The sequence below is a fragment of the Passer domesticus genome, chromosome 17 (genome assembly GCF_036417665.1).
Source record: "Passer domesticus isolate bPasDom1 chromosome 17, bPasDom1.hap1, whole genome shotgun sequence".
In the NCBI taxonomy this organism is placed as follows: Eukaryota; Metazoa; Chordata; class Aves; order Passeriformes; family Passeridae; genus Passer; species Passer domesticus.
In genome coordinates this window covers 6589392-6610433 of record NC_087490.1, presented here as the reverse complement: position 1 = coordinate 6610433, position 21042 = coordinate 6589392, and the positions used below count along the sequence as shown (strand labels likewise).

Genomic DNA, 21042 nt, shown 5'->3' with positions numbered 1-21042 from the left:
GAGACATTTGAAGGAGGAAAGGACAGTGGTATTGAAACTAATTTGGGGAATGTGTCAGGCACTCAGAATGAAGAGAGTATTGAGTCTGGCAATGCAGACAAGATTTTGATTAAGGTCAGACTGAGGTCAGATTGGGTAAAGTTATAAGGTGATGTGCCGATGTATAGGGAAGAAGCGGAGAAAACTATTGGGTTGAGCTTTATTCCAGAAAAACTCTCCTGTCACCCAGCAGTATCCTCACAGTGGCCATCTACAATAAACTGTGTGCTTGGTCCAGTTTGGATTTTTCAAATGTGGGGAGGCAAACAGGCATTCTAACTTCTGAGGTTAAGAAACTCTGGAAGACCCATTATAAAATTGTGCTGTCAGCTGCACCTTTATCACCCTGGGAAATCTTACTGGATGTAAGAGTATGCTGTCACTCGTTTACCACTGCTACTTACCTGACTATGGCTATTCCTCTGAATTCTGAGTTCAGCTGCTTCAGTCTCCACTGTTGAAGGTCCTGCACCTGAAGGTCACAGTCTGATACTTGTTCCCCTTGTTCTGTGTTCAGGTGTAATTACCAGAAGCCCCAGGCAGCTGATGGGACACAAATGCCACACCACAACACAGCCACCCTGGCCACTGTCTGTGATGTGAGCTTCAGCCACTCCCCTGTCACCCTCTGCAGTGGAGGCCCCTGGCTGACAGCCCCCTTAGGAAGCTGTATTGTTAGATTTTACAAAAACAGATCAAAAAGCTGCTTTTTTTCTTTTAAAGTTAAAAGCAAATGGGGGCTGGCACTGAAAGCAGGGCTCAGTGTGGTTTTCACAGCTGTGTGGTAAGTGTATGGGTCTATGAAAGATGAGATTATGGTGTGCTGTTAGAAGTGCAGGAGGCAGGTAACCTTTTTAAGGGTCAGATTTGAGTTACACCTTTCCTCTAGATGTCTGGCATACTCTACTGTTTTGAGTGAAAGCTATATCTAATCTTGTGTCCTATAAATTGTACACTCCTGTTCTTTGGCAGTTTCAGAACATCTTCAAACTAAAAGCACATGTGCTGATTTTAGGCAAAGGGTTTGTGTGCCCGATAGGATTTGGGATCTTAGAAATAAGCTATGATGTCATGCTTTCTTGAAGTTGAAAATGTGGAAAAATCAGGAGGTATGGGTATAAGATGAAAGTCCTTCTGAGAAATTGTGTGAACTGATTTTCTAATAGTAAGTGAATGTTAGGAAACATCTGAATTCGGCACTACAACCTACCAAGACACAATGTATAATCATGAGCCTAAGCTACTGAATTTGAGATGAAGCAAGATCAGTAAGTATAATTCTTGTTTATGGAGGTGAACCTACATGGGGCTAAAGGCCAATAAAGCTTCAGTTCAGTGTTTAAAAATTCTGATTTTGCCTTCAAAAATAATAGTTAGGCAGTAAAATTGAGAGAGAAACTTCACTATGAGAAGCAGCACATTTTTTATAACTCTTAGCTATTAATACCAAGCTGTACATGTGTTAAAATTGGCTGCAATGGAAAGGTTAAGTGTTATCCTGCAGGTTTGATAAACTCCACTGTTGTTGTCACAGGTCTTTAAATGACTCTATTGATGGGTTTTCTTTTTTCCTCTTTCAGTGCCTGCCATTGCGTGCTAAGTTTTCTCTTGGCTCTGCCTGGCAGGAAAAAGAGGAAACTAGAAAACCCCATTAGTTGTCCATTTGCAGAATACCCAGGCTTTACTCTCAATACCCAAAGAAATACAACGGTAGGAAGTTGTTTCACATCCGAGCCAAGATAAGGTCCTGGAGGTTTATTATTTTTGTTGCCTGATAGCATCAGGACTGGGGAGCAGGGGGCAGAGAAGGAACAGCAGATCAACATCCCATGGGGACAACAGAAGGGAAGACAGACAGATAGCCAAGTGCCGACAGCTTCAGTCAGTGCTCCCAGAGGAAGTGTTGGTTTCACCAGATGAAATTAATACACAGAAGTCTTTACAGAGGCATTCAGATGTGACATTGTTTGAGGGGCCTGGCTGTATGGAAGATGTATAAAGCACTGAATCATATGTTTACATATAATTAGGTCTGTATTGACAAGCCAGGTTTTCCTTTTGTTTAATAATTTCCTACATTAACATCAAAGAGCTTGTTTTTATAATGAAAACACGTTTCCTTTTTTGTTTTGCTTTGCTATAGCTCTGTATTAAATTGAATGCAAATCATGACTCACGCAAAGGTGACTTGTATGTGTAGAGATTTAAAGCCTCTAAAACAGACACAATGTTAAAAAATTTCCTTCCTTTGGATGTATTCAGGGTTTTTGGTTTTTTTTCTGTGTGATCCTGGGTAGCCTTAAAAAATTTGTGGCTAATACATAATTTAACTGTGCTTATTAACTTTCAAACAAGTTGGATAGGATTTAAGATTCCAATTTCTGGGTCAGGAATTGCTTCCTTAGACAATCTACAGAAAGCTCAGTGTAATGCTGTTAAGACTTCAGTGATCTGAGGGGTAACTATGCAGAAAACACTACAAAAAATATTTTTTAAATATGAGATAATTTGATATCATTGGAATAGGAAGCTATAATGAAATCTGGGCTTGGTTGGATTTGCCTCATTTATTTTTAAATACATTTAAAATGTTTCTAAACTCTACAGAAATAGCTCAAATACAGTTTGAGATAACTAAATCAGCATTTAGGACTCGAGAGGAAAGTTGATAAAATTTTTCATCTAAGCTGAGGGAACTAAAAGTGTTTGAAGATAAGTATATTCAGATTACAAGAGGAATGTTATTAATGTTAATAATTACAATGAATGTTTAACACTGAACAGCATAATTAATGATTTTTATTCAAAAAATATACACAACACATTGTTGGCACTGAGTGCCATTCAGTTAATGTTTATTGGAAATTTTAATTGTAGAAGTTGCTTTGTTTTTATGTGTATATTTGTGCTACATTATGAAACTGAATTTAGAATGTTAAATAAATATGCAATCCTGTGTTTTTTGCACTTTTTCCAATGGGTGTTGTCCTCCATATTTAAAAAGGATCACCCTCTGATGTCTGAGCAAGGCAATAGTGATCGAGCTCCTTTCCCACAGAATGTCATATCCATGCTTTCCACCCCTGCAGCTCTCTCAGTATAAGTTTTCTCATATTTCTACTTGGACTGTCAAATAGAACAAAGTTCTTGGAGACCCACAGTGGAGGATGTCAGCTTTTTAGATTTAACTCTGCTGAAGTTTTACAATAGCTTTTAATGTAATTTTTTTTTCCTTAAGGCCGAGCCCCTGACACCAAAACTCTCAATTTGGAGACGGTTGGAGTGAAAACTAACTCTGAAACTGGAAAGATTATTGTTGATGCCAGTGAAGCTACTTCTGTTCCTCACATTTATGCAGTTGGAGACATAACAGAGGTACTGGGTCTACATAAACTATTTTACAATAACAGGAAGCCAACTTTGTTCCTGACTAATAACTAGTCCCCAGATGTAGTCATGCTCTAGTGTATATCTTAGTGTTTTGCACTTTTTCACTTGGCAGGGCTGGAGTGTTTATGCCAGCCACCTGGGTCAGTAATTTCCTTCACAGAGATCTTGTGAAGTATCTCAGCATGAGAGATTATTGCTGATGTTTATCAGGGAATGCATCATTGGTCAGAGGCTAATAATGATGTCTTTATCACTCTTATTATCTTTCTAATAATGTTTGTATCACTTTTGACATGACTTCATGCTGCCTGGGAATGCTGAGTGAAAGCAATTCTTCTGTAGCTAAGTACTTTTGCTGGGAATGACCATGACAAGTTCTGTGACTGCATTCGGGGTATTTTGGGTGTTAATTGAGACTGATCAAAAAACAGCTTATCAGCTCCCTGATGCAAAATACTTCTAAGTACTTTCCTCTAGAATAAGAAAAAGCAATTGCTGAAAGTACTAAATGCATTTGACTTTTCTTCATGAATTGGGAATGATTATGCTAAACAAACATGAGGGGTGTGGCTTTTTTGTTTGGGTTTTTTGTTGTTCTTTAAGAAGGGGACATTATACCTTAAGCAAAATAATTTACTTTTTAGAGAGGTAAAACCAGATTCTGTGGTCTTATTCTAGTGCTATTGATAATCTGTAGTCATAGATGACAAGAATGGCTTGTCATGATAAATGTGCACTTAAATACTTTCAATCTGCCAATTTTCATTTTACATATGAACCCAGATTATCTGCTGTAAATTGGGCATCCTCAAATATGTTGATTTCATAAAAATGTTTGGATTCTGAACTGTAGAGTTACAGGAGGATGTTGTCATCATCTGCCTGCTGTGCCTGGAAAATTTGGGCAATATGTAGAATACAGAGCAATGCTGGGCATTGCAAGATACAGAGTTCTCTCACCTGTTACTGGAATTGAGGCCTTTCTATCAAGATTGTTTTTTATATAGTGCAGGCATCTGCCTTACAAGTCTGGTAAAGCTAAATACTGTAGCAATATCCAAACAGTGTATATAGTATAATTTTAGAGAACTTTAGAAAATTTCTCGTTCTGCTATGTTTAAAATATTTTAAAGGTCTCTCAAATGTATAAACCTTACAGGTGCTTTTAGTTTCTGAAGAAATTGTAATGGATTAAATGATGTCTTGGGAATTGCCCTGCAAATTTCTGACTGGACTCTGGAGCTGCCAGAGACACTTAAATCTCATAAATCTGCTGACCACTCCTGACCTCTTCCCTCTGTGTAGACATGTGTTTCTTCCTGTCTGTCTCCATCTTCATGTGGACTTGCCATTTCCTTTTAAATTGTGTTTAAACTCTTTCCTTCTCAGATATTTCTCCTTTTTTTATTTTTTCCCCCTTGCTCTACACAATTTCTCTCTCTGGTTGTCCTGTCCAGTCACTCAGAGCTTTGGGATTTTGTAGAGTTCCTCTCCTTTCTTCTCATTTCACATGCAGATCCCCTCTGTATTTGTCACTTCTTGCTCTCAGATACTTCCTAAAGTCCAGTTTCTGCTCACAGCCTCCTGCGCCTGCTTGTTCCTGATGTATATGGCTTGGCTGCCTCCTGCTCTCCAAAATTTTCTTTTTAATTTTATCCAAGAAGCAGTTGTTAGCGGCAAAGCTGGCAGGGCTTAGAATCTGTTGCTTATTTTGCTGCCAATCTGCAGTGTTATTTTGGGCAAGTCATTTCCTTTTGGATGCTTTTTGTCTTCTGCCCTTTGAGGATTTAGGTAAATAAGACATATAAAGTTGGAGGCAGGATGCTCTCCTCTTTCCTCCTCTGGATCTAAAAAATCATGTCTTCATTTATTTGTCATTTTCATTTTGTTGTTAAAACTTGGATTTCCTTTTCCTGCTTTTGTCCCTATTAGTGCAGATTTTTGAACCTGAGTGGTTCAATAGACACTTCTAAGTGTAAGTGTTAAAAACAGCAGCACAGTTCTATGCTGTGTCCAGTGTACAACTGGGGGAAAAAATGAAGTTAAGTCAGTGCTCTGTAGAATATTCCCTTAAGCTTTTATCTGTATATTGGTTCAATAGAGGGAATTAAAGAGATCATCACATAGTACTCATACATTTCAAGTGTTTAGAGATAAAAAGAAATACTGCCACTCTCTTATCTGCCTCCAGCACGTGACTTGTGTAATTCCACTTGCTAAGCAATGAAGTTTATTTTATTTGAATACTTAAATAGGTTTAGTGGGTTTTTTTTTAAGCAGAATTAATTTAGATAATAAATTTCATTGGCATGGGAACCAGCACTGAAATAAATTTCTGTGTTGGTGCTTGTCTCAAATTAACACATGAGAATCAAGGGTATCCTGCAGAGCCTGGTTGTGGTACTTCCTGGGTGTGACCTGCCAAAAGAGCAGGAAGGGGAATCTTGTTTCCTGTGGGTGAGCATCAATGATCCCTAAGAATCATTATAAAAATTATTTTTTCTTCTGGTGTTCCTGCTCAGGATTTCTCTTTGCTCTGCTCTGTCCCTGTTAGAGTTTCTTTGCTACCATAAAGTGCTTTTGCTCAAATTTTGCAAGTAGTTCCCAAGCCCTCCTCCCTCCTTTACCCCTCCACACTCAATAAATACTGAATTGCTACCAAAGAGCAAGAACTGCTTTTTTTTTTGTTTGAATTCAATGCCCTGGCTGGAAGGGGAGTGAGTGAGGGGGCAGCTGAGTTTCCTGATTGCTCAGAATGACTGTTTTCATTTCAGAGTCCTACCCAGCTGGCATAAATAGGAATCTGTGTGTGCATGGGTGTCTTGTTGCACCCCTGTATGACAAATGGAATCCTAATGTTACCCAAGATTTCATTTGGAAAAAAAAAAGGGAAAAAAATCTTCCAGATGTGAGTCAGTTTGTGTACCCTCAAAAAAACATTATTCAAGTTTTGGCAAAATATTATTTTCAACTGGCAAGTGAAATTGCATTTCAGCATTTTCATCTTCTGTAATCAGGATCAGGAAAATCAAGTTGCAATTTTAGTGTAAATTCTTTTTTTTTAGTGCTGATATAAACTCTCTGTGTTAAAATCCTTCCTCCAGTAGTGTTCTTGTTGAAAAGCATGGCACACACTATAAAGACATTTTCTCAGAAGGAGGTTTATGGTCAGGCCACTCTACATCTGTCATATTTCAAAGGGTGTTACAACAAAGATGTGTAGAGAAAGTGGAATGTACAGTATGTTGCTTTGAATAGAAATGAGACCAAAAAGAGTTGTGTTAGAACAAATACACATTACTTCAAAGCTTTTTAAACTCTCTTAGGACCATCTCAGTTAAATGTATAATCCATTGGAGGATTCTTATGAACAATTCATATCCATAATTATCAGCAGAGTAGTTCTACACATGACTGCAAAGTGAACGTTCATTTCAAATATTTACCAAGGAAGGTCTTTAAGTCATTGTTTATGAGGAATTGGGCTTTATCTGCATGGATGTTTTAGTAATTAGTTGGGTTTTATGGAATGCATGGCAGTGCTTTCACAATTTTATCTCTCGTTCCAATCTTCTATTCATTTCTGGAATGCCAAAACAACATATATTTCCTGCTACAGAAATGATTGGCAGACATGTTTCAGGCAAATGTGTGTAAGAAAAAACAAATTTCATCTGGTAAATTACATTTACAGGCTTGAAAGTCAAAATGCTGGATTTGAAAAATTGTGACTTGAGGGATGTTGGAAGGAAAAAGGGATAGACTTGCAGCTTTGTGATTTGTCATGAGCTGTGGAGGAAAAATAACATTATTTATTCATTAACAAATAGAATTGTGATGTCTGTTATCAGGTTAGATATAATGTTTCAGATTTTTTTTTGCAATTGAACTTTTAAGTTATTAGTACAGATAAAAGCCTAGATGCATATTAATGTGTAGATAATTAATATGGTATGTGTGCTGAAGGAAATGGCAGCTAATACCATGTACAGATTCTGTCTGCCAACACACAAAAAAAGAAAAGCTGGTAAAGAGGAATGGATTCAAGTAAAAACCTTTAGGATAATGAAAAAAAGTGAAAAAACTTTGAATGTGTGTGATGGGGGATAATTTTATTTTCTGCTGAGAACTTGTTTTGAGAGGTTTTGAGAGCTTATTGAATGACTGCCTCGAAGTGGGGCTTTGCAGGAGTGTGATAAGTGCTGTATCTAAATAGAACGTGTGGGAATCAAAACTTCACACATTTTATAAAGCCACAGAAGTGTTTCTCAGTTATGGCTTTCTTATGTTTTCTCATCATTCCTTCTGAATTTGTGACCTCTTTTCTCATGTCAGACAATCATTTTGATTATATGTCTTGGATGACTCTTAAACAATGGGGTTTTTATTAGATTTATGAATTTTGTTTAGTCTTATTAACCTACATGGACTGTTCTTCCTTGGGCTTGAAAATATTCCCTCGCCAATACCTTAATTCAGTTTTCAATAACTTTCAAGTTCTTTAAAAGCAGCTCTGCAGTTCTGATGCTCCAGCAGTGCTGTGCCAGCACTCAGAATTAGGATTCTGGCACATGCACAGCCCTGTTTGGATATAAAATGTACTCAGGACTCATGGCTTGGACTGGAGCACACCCTGGTCATATCCTGCTGTCGTTCCTTTTCTCACTTGCAGGAAGTTTGCATTTGCCAATAGCAAACCTTTCAAGCCCCTGTGTAACAGCAGAGCCTGAGACCAGGACCAGCTCACCCTTTAGGTCACAGCACTAGCAAAAGAGCTTTCCACTTTTCCAGTCCAGGACCAACTGAGGAAGTCAGTATCAGTGTCTACAAATAGCTAGGTTTTGTGCCTGTGTTCTGTAAAAATGTGTCAGACAATTTTTTTTAAAGGTCTGATATTATAAAAACACTGTTGCTTTAAGCTAGGCTCATCTTGCTTTAAAAAGACACTTTGAAAAATTTCATCATGGCTTACTTTGGAGAGAAGGGGAGAAGTGAACAGTCAGCATGTGAATTTGTGCTGCTTTTCAAGAGGTGCCATGATAAGATATAAAGATTTGACATATTTGTGGCATTTCCCCCCCATTAGTACAGATAGTAAACTCAGACTTTAAAGCATGTTTGGACAGAAATTATTATTGCTTTTTCTATTTGGAGCCCTGGCTACCAAGCTGGAATTCCAAAGATTTGGCTTTCCTCTGACCATTGTCCCAGGAGAAATCCTTGGATGCCGCTTCTCCTTGAGCTCAAACAAAGCTCTGTGCTCTCTCCTCAGGGCCGTCCTGAATTAACACCCACAGCAATAGCTGCAGGAAAACTGCTGGCTCAGCGTCTCTTCGGCCAGTCTGCAGAACTGATGGACTATGACAGTGTGAGTTATGTCTTTTTGCAGTAAGAACAATCTTTGGTTTTTTTCTTTTAAAGAATTTTTAAGGAATTTCATTTTGTCACCTGGAATCCAGCTTTGACAGCAGCCAAGGTGGAGGTGTGTGCCTGTGCTACACCTCTCAGTTATGCACAAGTGTCTGCCAGGCAGCAGCTCACATGGTTCTGCAGTAACAGCTTCTGCTTCCTCCCAAGCAGGTGCCTACCACAGTCTTCACTCCCTTGGAGTATGGTTGTGTTGGTCTGTCAGAAGAAGCAGCTGTGCAACGTCATGGATCAGACAATATTGAGGTATGAAAGCATTTTTAATTTTCTAGTTGGTGTCAGAGTTGCTCTGTGGAAAGGCAGAATTTTTACTGCTGTATTAGGTAAAATGTTTGGTCCCCAAATACTGTGTTTATAGTTAGTGCTCAGAACTTCAGTAGTATTGCAGCAGGTCACAATGGGAACTGTTGACTATTGGGCTTAAAATCACTAATGGGGTGTGACAGCTTTAAAGCAGCTGCCATTTTAGCAAGTTACATTGTGCAGTACCATTAAATAATGTTTATGTTACTTTCTACAAGTTACCCTTGAAAACATATATTGTGTTACTCTTACTTGGGAAAATTATTAATGAAAAAATAAGAATTTACTATTCAGAATGCAAAATTACAGTTTGTATTTTGTTGTGGGATGCAGTATTATAGATATGTAAAGATTATTGGATCTCATTTTTTTTTAAACAAGTCATTGAGTCTTTGGCAGAAGCTTAAAAATGCTAGGTTTTTTCCTTTAATTTCGTGCATTAGTCTGAGTAGTATTATTTGTGAGGGGTTTTTCAGTTTTGTTTTTAATCTAATGATTCTCTGAGAAAGGTTTGTGTTAATTTCTTACTGTATTCTCCATATTTTTCTTTAAAATAACTAACAGATTATAAATGAATTAGTATTTGTGCAAAGATATAAATATGTAGTAATAGTAGTTGTTATAGTAAAAAGTACCAGGTTTTGCCATAAGAGTGTTGTCTAACACCACATGTTATTGTTTTTCCTACCAGGTATACCATGCATATTATAAACCTTTGGAGTTCACAGTGGCTGAAAGAGATGCAACTCAATGCTATATGAAAGTGAGTTTTGTGGGCTTTTAACTTGCTTTTAACTTAAAATGGGATATGGTACAGCCAACTTTAAAGAGCACTGTTTGCCAAAAAAACATCTCAAGATGGATTTTTTCTTGGTGACAGGCATCTTGAAATTGCTTTACAGATATTGGCATTTTTCAGAACTGACATTCTGTTAATAAATACCATCTTTGAACTGCTTTTAAGGTCCTAAAAAGTATTTCAGCTTCAGATCAATCTCTGCTTCTCCCAGCAAAGTTCTTAACTGGTTACATGAAATATTTATATTGACACCTCTTGCCAAAAGTATGATACCTTCAAAAATTAAGCATAGGGCTTATGAAACTACAGCAGCTATTCAGTTTCTACTCAAGAAAGCAAAAAGCTCCTGGTTTAGACCAAAGTGTCAGACCTCAAAAGGGCCTTCTGCAGCAATCCAGTTGCTCAGTGTTGGAAAGGTTTTTGATGCTCTTGCCTACAGTAGAGGACCTTAGCTAAGATGAAGTGTTGGTAGAATATATAATATTTTCATTTTCTTCCTTTTCTCCTCATCATCAGGGAGCAGTCATTTTTAAACACACTGATAAATGTGTTTCTCAATTAAATTATACAATATTGTATTGTTATGTAAGGAATGTCCATTGTCATTAATTGCAATCAGTTTTTCTGACTGTATTTTGTCCTCTCTGAATTATGTAAATGCTTGCCTTAAGTGTCCCAAGTACCAGTGTGACAAAGGTGATGATATTCAATTTTATATATTCCCTTTGAATTATGTCAATTAGAGTAAATATTTAAGGGTGAAGTAGTAACAGGATAATAGTTGTTGGATTATGTTTAATATAGTACTTACTAAACTCTCAAAACATATAAACAAACATTTAACATGAGTCTTTCAAACTCTATTGTGATAATTATTCCTTTAAAATGCCTTAATATTTAAAGTCTCACATTAGGATTGCTGCTTTTGCTGACATTCCTGTTGAAAGAATTTAAGCTTTTACTGAATAGCAGAACTTAGTAGCTTAGTGATAATTTAATGTCTGATGGGAGGATGCAGGGACAGACTGACTTTCTCTTCATAATTATAAAGATGGTGTCCTTAAAGGAACTAAAACGTTTTCATTAAGTTCACTAATAAAAGTTAAATGTGCAATGACTCAGGCTGTCCTAGATACTTATTAACCTCCATCTTTGGCTGCTTCTGAGGCTCTACTCCTTTTTAGGTTATGTGCCCCTTGTGGTAAATGTATCTCACCAAACATGTATCTCACCAAAGTGCTTACTGACTGAGTCACAAAGGTACAAAATATCCTGGAACTGTTAGTGGACTTCTGTGAAAATACAGCTGATAATGGTGGGGATCTTCTGTGAAAATACAGCTGATAATGGTAGGGATCTTCTGTGAAAATACACCTGATAATGGTAGGGATCTTCTGTGAAAATACACCTGATAATGGTAGGGATCTTCTGTGAAAATACAGCTGATGATGGTAGGGATCTTCTGTGAAAATACAGCTGATGATGGTAGGGATCTTCTGTGAAAATACAGCTGATAATGGTGGGGATCTTCTGTGAAAATACAGCTGATAATGGTGGGGATCTTCTGTGAAAATACAGCTGATAATGGTAGGGATCTTCTGTGGAAATACAGCTGATAATGGTGAGGATCTTCTGTGAAAATACAGCTGATAATGGTAGGGATCTTCTGTGGAAATACAGCTGATAATGGTAGGGATCTTCTGCAGAAATACAGCTGATGAAAACAACTGCACAGGCTTGGAGAAGTGCTGAGGTGGCCACTCAGTGGGAAAGAGCACTGACCTGGTCACCAGACTACAGAAAGTACTTTGAGGATTTCATACAAATGGCAAACAACAATTCCAGAAATTATTGATGTCAGTGGCTCCCTCAAGTCTGAAAGAAATACACTAATAAAGCTCCAGTTCAGGAAAGTGCTTAAGGACAATAAGAGTAAGAGCTATTGAAGTCAGTAAGACTTAAGCAAGTGCATAAGTTTTTGGCACACTGGAAATAAACAGCTGAACTAGGATCTTGGGCCATTCCAGTTTCATTTAATTCATCTTCATGCCTTATCTGTAAGTGTTCTAAGAAAAGATCTTTTTGTGATGTATTGTTTTCAGATGGTGTGCTTACGAGAGAGGGAGCAACGCATACTTGGCCTTCATTTCATTGGACCAAATGCAGGCGAAGTTATTCAAGGATTTGCTCTTGGAATCAAGTAAGTACAAAAGAATGTCTCCAGCTTCTAAAGCCTGCTTCTTAAGTTATTGTAAGATTATAAAAGATAGCTGCCTAGTTTTGGCAACACTATAAAGAATGCATGCTTTTTGTTACTTTTATGGAGTATTGCACATATTTTCACAAAAAGTACTGCAGTTCTTCATTAAGATGTACTGGATTTGGTTACTGTAATACTGGATGTAGTTAGGGAATAACTGAGGAAAATATATTATTGATTTGATATCGTTAAAGCAAAAAACAGAATTAAGCATTAACTTGACTAATGTTAATTTCTTCAGCATAGCTTCTTCTGCATTATGTGCACAGGATAGGAAATCACCATACAGTTTTGCAAGTTGCATAGTTTGCATATTTAAAAATATATTTGTGCTTTTCAGAAAAACCTTTCTTTACACCTGCCAAGCGTTTCCTTTCCTAATCTCATCTTTAAATTTGCACAGCCATGGCTTCTTAAAAGTTCAGCAAGGTTTGCATGAATTCTTATATTGCTGGGGTATAAACAAAATATAATATAGTAAAAAAGAAACTTCTATAGGATGATGGGAGAGGGAAGATAGTTTATTTGAAGCGATCTGATAATTGCAATAAAAACATCCTTTGTGATCTAATCTTAAGATATTACTCAAATATTAATATAGAAGTCCTCCATTTGAAGGAGTAATCAGTGATTCTCAGTTCTCTCTGGTTAAATGGAAAAGCCTTGCTATGCTTTTTGTGTGCTACAATTATTTTATTTGCTTTTTCCTTTCCCCTTCTTATTGCTGATTCACATTTTCAGAAATGTTAATTCCTATATTTACATTACAAAATTGTAATTTTTAACTCCCTCTTCAAAGTAAGTAGTCTGGAACATCATAAATCATTGCCAGTTGTGGTGTCAGTTCATTTTCCTAAATTTGATCACAATTTTACTGCAGTTTTAGTCCTGCAGTTGTGAGTGACTATTATAAATGAAAAGCAGAAAGGATTAAGAAGGCAGGACCACAAGTATCATGTGAAGAATATCTTGGAAATCACTGATTGCAGTGTACCCTCAGTACACATTTTCAACATGTGTTTGTAGTCCATTAATTGCCAGTGGTGTAGATTGTAGAATACATTTTTTAGGATGTCATTGTTTTGAAGTTTTATCCAAAATAACCATTGAAAAGGAAGCACATGAAACTGGAGTGCTTTTCTGCCTTGCTTGAGGGAAATGAAAACTTCAGCCACAGTACGAGGTTCTCAGCAGGTCAGATTCCTGTATTGCTTTCTATTGCATTTCACAAATCCAGAGCTTTCAGTGTGGAACCCCCACTGTAAAAGCTGCTCTTCTCCTTTGTCAAATACTTCTTCAGCTTCTCTGAAGGATGATTTTTCATCTCCCCACCCAGCACTCCAGTAACATCTATAGTCACCAAAGATCTTTTGCTTGTCAGTGCTTTTTTAGATGTAAGTGGAGACACCAGAAGGCATCTGTAGCTTCCTTTCCTGTATTTTGTAGAGGGAGATAACATTATTGCATAGAGAGCTCAAAACAATCCTTAAATTCAGGGCCATTTCAGCTATTCTTACAGCATGGCCTGCCAGGAATAGCAGTTCAAAAGAAAGTCATCAAGTCTTAAGAAGGTTACTGGACAAGTAAGGGAATTAAGCAAGTGGGATTGTAGCACAAGGGAGTTTTGGTGGGTTTTGTTTGCTTGTTATGGTTTTTTTTTTTAATAAAAGGCTTTTTTTCCATGCTTATAACATTGATATGGTCAGTGGAAGCACCAGAGACTTTAAGTTCATGGAAGAATATTCTGGTATTATTTCCTTCAGCAGATTCTTTCCAGCAGTTCCAATTAAGATTTTCTTCCTCTGTGTGTATGTGTGCATTTTTTTCCATCTGGAGTTAGTGAAACACACATGTATGTACAAGAAAAGCTGAAGGTTGCAGTTTTGTCATATGTTTTTGCCACGGGCTCAGTTGTGACTTAGGGTAAATTGCTTAATTCTCTCTGTCTCAACTCTTATGACAATTCTTTCCTACCTCAGAGCTGGGAAGCTGGGCGTCTACATGTTGTGTAAGTGCCTGAGAAATAATAGACAGTATTGTTTGAAGAACAAATGCAACTCCTCTACGTGATCAAATGGACAAGAGCAGAATTATTTTGATGTTTTAGGGCCTTTTAGCTGCTTCAGGTGAATAGCATTTGACTTTGTGGGTCATTTGTTGTTGTTGTTGTTGATTTTTGGTAGGTGTGGTGCTACGTATCCTCAGATGATGAAGACAGTTGGCATTCACCCCACCTGTGCTGAAGAAGTTACCAAGTTGCACATTACAAAGCGTTCTGGCCTGGATGCAACAGTCACAGGCTGCTGAGGTTAAATACCATCCCTGGAAAGAAGGGAAAAAAGCACAAAACATATTTGTAAAGAAAAGGGGCACTTAAAGTTGAAACAGCTTTAATGGTTCAGGTTACAGGAATCTTTCTTTTTCTCCTTGTAGAGAACTTTTTCTTACAACCAAAAAATTTCCTTGCACCGTCACAATTCTAAAACCAATGTAGTCCTGCTGCAACAAATCTCTCTTTCTAAGGGCCTAAAGCTCTTCTGTTGCTGGGAGCTAGGGAATAATCACAGTATTTTATATGTAAATATAACTAAAGCTTGTGACATCTGAGGCCATCTGCAAATGAAGCAGTTGTCATTTGGATTTCCCTCTTGGCCAGCAGAAGAGTCTCACATGCTGGGAATCAGACAGGACAGAAGTTTGGTGGGATGCTTTGTCCTGCATGCTTGGATTGCTCATTACTGATCCCATATTGAACACTGAGACTCTCTATTTACTCCTGGAAACAAGTTTGTGGGGTGCATAATAAAGGGTAAGCAGTCATCTTTGGGTTCTTTCCTTTAAAATGTAATATGTAATGGAATTGAATAGAAAATCACCTGAAGCTGTTCTGCTGCTGGAAGGATCACAATGGATTAATCAGTAGCAGCCTGGTCACAGTGTTATGGAGAGGACTGAGAATGAATGATCTCAGAGGTGCTAAAGAAAGAGTTGAATTTTATGGTGGCGTCTCTGCCTACTCCTGAAATTTTTCGTTCAGCTCAGTCCAAACTAAATTGACACATCTCACAAATTACTGTTTGAACAGTGTATATTAAGCTGACAAGTAGAGTAAAACCCTCTAATAATCCACCTTATGCAGCATTTTCTGTTTTATAGAATGCAGAAATATGGCTGACACTGAAATATTTTCTTGGTTTGTTTTTAAGACTTTCTTACTGATGAGCTGGAGACTCTATCTGAACTGACTTATGTCTGGCTTTAATAAAACACATTACTTAAGGGAACTACATTAAGCAGTGATCCAGAAGAGAAATGGTCCTGCCCTGAGCAGAGATATAAAATAATCATCTGCAACTTTTTCTCTTTTTTTTTTTTTTTGTGTACTGGCCTGAGTATGAAAGCATTACCCTGTTGCAAATTCCTGCTTATTTTTGTGCTCTCCAGAAGGGGGAGGTGCTGGCTCATCTGTGGTAGGAGAGGAATAAATCTGAGTGAAGCAGAACTTCTTGTGCAGCACCCTGTTAAGGAGGCAGCCTGAAAAAGGCACACACAAACCAATCTGCACTGAATTTCAATCCCAGTCACAGTTTCATACACCCTTTACAGCAGAATAGTGTTCATTGGAAGACAACAGCTTCAGGTGAAACAAAATATATCCTTTTTGCAGTCAGTTGATAGCAGTGTTTTATGTGTGGAATTTGTTTTCATTCCAAACTTGTTGTAGTTTTGAAGAATAGTCTGATGATCATGTATATATTTGCTGTTTTAATGTGATTGGTATTTCACTGCTGCAGCAACACAGACAAATGGTTGGTTTATATCGAGTGTGAAACAATTTTTACCATAGGAATTGTATACCTGCCTGAGAAACTATTAGACAAAAGGGATCAAAACTGCCTTGTAAAATAGGATTTAACAGCATTTATCACACTCTCATTGATATGAGAATATTACTTTTTTTTTTTTTAACTTAAACAACAACAAAAGAAGTCCTAAATGTTTTCTCTACAAATTATCCTGATTTTTTTTTTTTTTGGTCCATGTTTCTGGTTCATAAAATAGAACGAATTGATACAGTTGGACTCCAAGTGGCATTCCCTATCAGACCTGCTGATGCCATTTTTCATCTGTGAAGTCATCCATAAGTTTGTAGTTGACAAGAAATATTAGGATTGGAAGTGTTTTTGAAACAGTGCCTGAATTTTGCAGCTGCCTTTAGAAGAAATGATGAAAACTTTATATCTATATAAATAGATATAAACCTGCACATTCAGAAGTCTCTGTTTCCTTTAATAAAGGGCCTTATGAGTATGATGCAGCCAAAACTCTTGCTAGATTTTCCTCAGCTGTTTACAAAAAAGGAGTTCAGAGTAAATTAGGGTTTCTTAAAATGTTTTACTTAATATTCCAAAATATAGACATACAGCCTAATAGAGATTTTGCTGTGAGAAGCAGCTCACCTCTGACAAAACTCCAGTGTTCATGCATACAAGCTTTTCTTTCCAGTGATTATCTGTTATAGTTCCTTTTGTTTTCCAAAAATGAAAGCACTGGTGTTTAACCAGTAAAATCTGCTTCTCCTCTCTGCCCTACCAATGCATCCAGCAGACAGAGTTCTGTCCCTACAGACAAATCAATGGAAAGATGAGTTAATTTCATTCATCATAAAGTTCAAATTAATTATTTGGCACAGCAAATAGAGAGATCTCAAGGAAATATGTCCTCAGTGCATATAGAGTGTGAAACTAAGGCATGTCATGGTTTTCAGAAGAAACAGAACTGTGTTGGTTTTAGAATTGCTGAGTGGCCTGCATGAAATTGTTCCTGTCTCATCAACAGCAGCCTGGTTCTGTTCCTCATTTAGTGGAAAATGCTTTTGCGCCCTGAAGTAAAACCAAACATACAATCCCACCTACATAATAATGTCAGAATCAACAGCAAGACAGAATAATGACAAATATTGTGATTGTGCTTTTTTCCTGAAGGATTCACCAGGGATGGTGCTTTAAAATTGTTTTTAAAAGCCTGACCAATGTAAATTGAAACAATTGATGTACATTGCAACTTCTTGATTGCATGTGAAAATGTACAAAAAAAATCTAGTCAGGCTTCTTAGGATGCCAGCTGATGAGGATTTGTTTGTCAAACCACACCATGGTGCAAACAAGTCTGAGCTTTTCTGGGTCCCTCATATGTGTGATCTCAATATTTATTGTGTTATGAATCAATTAATAAATAAAGAATATTTTTTTTTCTAGTAAACGTGTGATTGCATTTGCTTAACTTTGTACACATGATTTCTGCTTACACTAGATAGATTTTTTGATCTTAATGCTGTCTCTCTTGGTTGAAGTATGCATTAAGGAAAATAAGAAAAAGACTCAGACCTTTTATTAAAGGAATGTTGATACTTCTGTATCTGTGTGTAACAGAATAACCATTGAGATTTTTCCAGATTGGATGACCTCATATTTTAAATTTAAGAGAAACTGTGGACTCGGTAAGTATGGTTTCAAATACTGTCTTTTTACTCCTGCTAATGAGGTCTAACAGGTATTTGCATTGTCCCTGCATGCTGACATGCTTCTTGAAGTCTTGTCAAGAGTAAACTCCCCGAGTGCAGTCAGAGCATTTTACAGGGCTACAGTATTCTACTTGAGCTGCTCACGTTGGGCTTTAAACTAGAACACAGAGTGGACAAAATGCAGTGCTACAAAGCCAATTAGCAACTGTGGATACTGCTAGGTAAAAATATTAGAAAATTAATAGAGAAAAGACTAGCAAAATGTATTTAGAGCTCTGAGCAACTTCTCTGTCAGAAAAGTGAAGGAGCACATTGTTCAATTCATCTCAATTTTCTTTTCTATCTTTAAGTCCACTGATTTTGATGAGAAGTTCCCATTAAGTCAGTTGAGCTTCTGAAACAGGGTTCTTTAGTATTGCCTGAGTATATGCCCTGGATTTAATGCTGAGAACAAATATTGACTTTACTCTATGTAAAGGTATTTCTATTTCTGCATTTTTAATTATTTTAATTTCCTAAAATATTTCTGCAGGTTTTAACTAATTACGATCACTAATAACAGTCCTAAAAAATGTAATAAGGTAAGCATAAATCTTTTTTTTTATTTCCATATACCCCTTAATCCCAAAGCAAAAAGAATAACAGATGAGCATACAGACAAAATGAATTTGGAATAGAATTTAGTGCATTATTTATATTATACCTAATGATAGCTCGTTCTCAAGGTGTTGTGCACAATTAAGTTTTGCTTTTTCCAATTTCTGCATGTACTGTATTTTGTTACATCTACTGAAAAGTTTTTTTACAGTTTAGATTATTCCAGACCACGAGTTGCAAAAGATACTTCAGTACAACAGCTACACATTGTTTTGCTGGCACATTTATTCTGATAAAAACATAAAAGCTGTGGATGCCATAGTGTTTCTAACCAAAGCAGTTGAGTGTTTTAAAGACTTTTGAGTTTGAAGCCTTCTCTTCAGAGGCTCGTGTCTGTCCAACAAAGTAGGCAATTCTGTGCCCATATAAATTGCCATTTGTCTAAATGCCAGTGACATCAGTGTACTCAAAGTTAAGGCTGGCCATGAATTTCAGTGGGATGCAAGTATTTGTCTTAAGTGCTTTGTTAAAGGGGAATCAATATAAGCATATGCCAAAATGTCTTTCATTATTACAGTTGGGGAAAAGGCTGCAATTATGATTCAAGACATAAAAGGTACAATAGACATCTATGATTAGGCAATGAAATATGCCTTTAATAAGCATAGTGCAGACAGTTTGTTTTGCAATACGTAAACTTGTATAAAATTCATTGACTTTTTCATTCTTTCAGATGTGTGTGCTCTCTTTTAAGAGAGATTTTTACTTTAATGCATTAAGTTTTCCTGATGTTCTTCCAGCAGAAAGGCTGGGTTTGTATGCATTTATTCTAGTGCCAAACTTGGATTTTACTGGGAAAAGAGGAAACAGCAAAGCAGACCTTTTTTTTTTTTTTTTTTTTCCTTTTTCCCAGGGCAGCATGCAACAGATATGCAGTAATTACTCTGATTTTTTTTTTAAAATGGAATATTTCTGTCCACTACATGTCAAAAAGCTAATTATGTTTCCGTTGTGGTACTCAAAGTCAATATTGTCAGCTCTTCTTAGTTCTAATCCTCTACATAGAATTTTGATGGGCCAGGTGAAATATCCCCTTCAGCACCTTACTGCAATTCTTGTCAATCATCTTGCCATGAAAAACATGCATATTACAAAGGCTTTGGCAACACTGCATCTGATTTCAGTCTTTAATCTTATATGCACCTTAAGAAAACATCATTCCAACTACTGACATTCTGTTTGGGACATTAATGGGATCCTATTTGCTGTGGGAAACAAAAGAAAATTATCTAATCCTTAATGGATATAATGGAACTCTTTGGCCTTCACAGTGTAAAGACTTAGTAAACCACAGATCTAGGAAGAAAACAATTATGATGAAGAAATTAAGCAGAATATCTCAGGTGAATAAGTAAGAAAAGGCACATTTATTTATTCATAATGCAATTGTAAACAATCTTGCTTCAGGCACTGTTGGACTGAGGAGAGTGTCTTTTTTTGGAACCCCTAGACTTTCTGTGCAAGGAATGCTGCTCACTGTAGTCCATTTCTTAGCATGGTACTGTGTGTGCCACTTTTTTGTTGATTCTTATAGACAAGATCTAGCACATCTAAAATCTTCTGGTCCTACAATGGAAAATTAACATCATTCCCTAAGAAGCTGGAATATAAACTAATAAGGCAGGTTTCCAGAATCTGATTGCATCAGTCATAAAGATATAGTATGAAAAGTGGATATTCCCTGGGGGAGAGTGTGAAATGAAGACCAGTCTTGTTTGAACAAGGTGCTGTGCATTGTTAGGGTAGAGATATTGGGAGCTGCAGCCTGTCAGAACCAGCATCTCCAGGGAGGGGGTGGGTGAAAATTTTTCCAGGTAGAAGTTTCAGCAGTTTGTAATAGAGTATGTCCAATCTATTAATACCTTTATTTAAGGAAAGCCTTTATACTCCATGAAAGATGAACTATACCCCTACTGCACCTCCTGCTCTGCTTTCTTCCAGATCATACAAACACCAGAAAGACTGTTGGGGTTTTGCTGTCCTCCTTTCATTTACTTTAAAGCAATATGGGAATTTGGCTTGGTATTCCTTGTTTCAGCAAAAAGCCAAAGACCAAGATCCCTCTCCTTAAATCTTTCACAAGGAGACTCTTTTTCCCAAGGCTCTGCAAGGAATTACCTAGGTGGTAACATAACTCAAACAAATCTAAGCTGTAGATACCTTTTCAGTCCTTCTCTATTAAAATATTATGTAACTCTAGTATAATAAAACATTAAGGGAAAGAAAACAGTGAAAAAAGACAGGCTTTAGGCTTTAAACAAAAATTGAAAAAATAAATAAATGTTCCCTTCTTTGTTGGCTCCCTGTGAGGAAAGGCCCAAATGCATTTTTTCCATGGTGTACTCCCAACAAAACAGTTAAAATTGAAAGCTTGTTTTACTGTTACCTTTTTCTAATGTGTGAATTAACTGTAATGCAGCCAACCAGTATTCTGTTCACACTGTCAGAGCAACAGGTTAGAAAGCAGCTTTTAGCTTTATGCAGGAGGTTGAGCTCAGCAATCTTGCTTTAAACACCTTTGTTCAATGGGGACAAAGGATTGAGCTTTTTGGCATTTTTATTTAATCTTGATAATCTTCCTTTTTTTCTCTCTCTTAAAGGATCAAGAGGAAATGCATTAATTTTGAGCTTCACGCAAAGGCA

The 21042-nt window shown here is 36.9% G+C and overlaps 1 protein-coding gene across 1 annotated transcript in view; it reads left to right on the top strand.

The window, feature by feature from the left end:
* TXNRD2 (thioredoxin reductase 2) overlaps positions 1-17470 on the top strand; it is a 33453-nt gene extending 15983 nt beyond the window's left edge. Inside the window, exons 12-17 of the mRNA XM_064392955.1 lie at positions 3278-3414; positions 8702-8797; positions 9010-9102; positions 9851-9922; positions 12061-12158; positions 14402-17470. Coding sequence (XP_064249025.1) covers positions 3278-3414; positions 8702-8797; positions 9010-9102; positions 9851-9922; positions 12061-12158; positions 14402-14525 — 620 coding nt within the window. The 3' untranslated portion in view covers positions 14526-17470. The remainder of the gene's footprint in view (positions 1-3277; positions 3415-8701; positions 8798-9009; positions 9103-9850; positions 9923-12060; positions 12159-14401) is intronic.
* The last annotated feature ends 3572 nt before the right edge of the window (positions 17471-21042 follow it).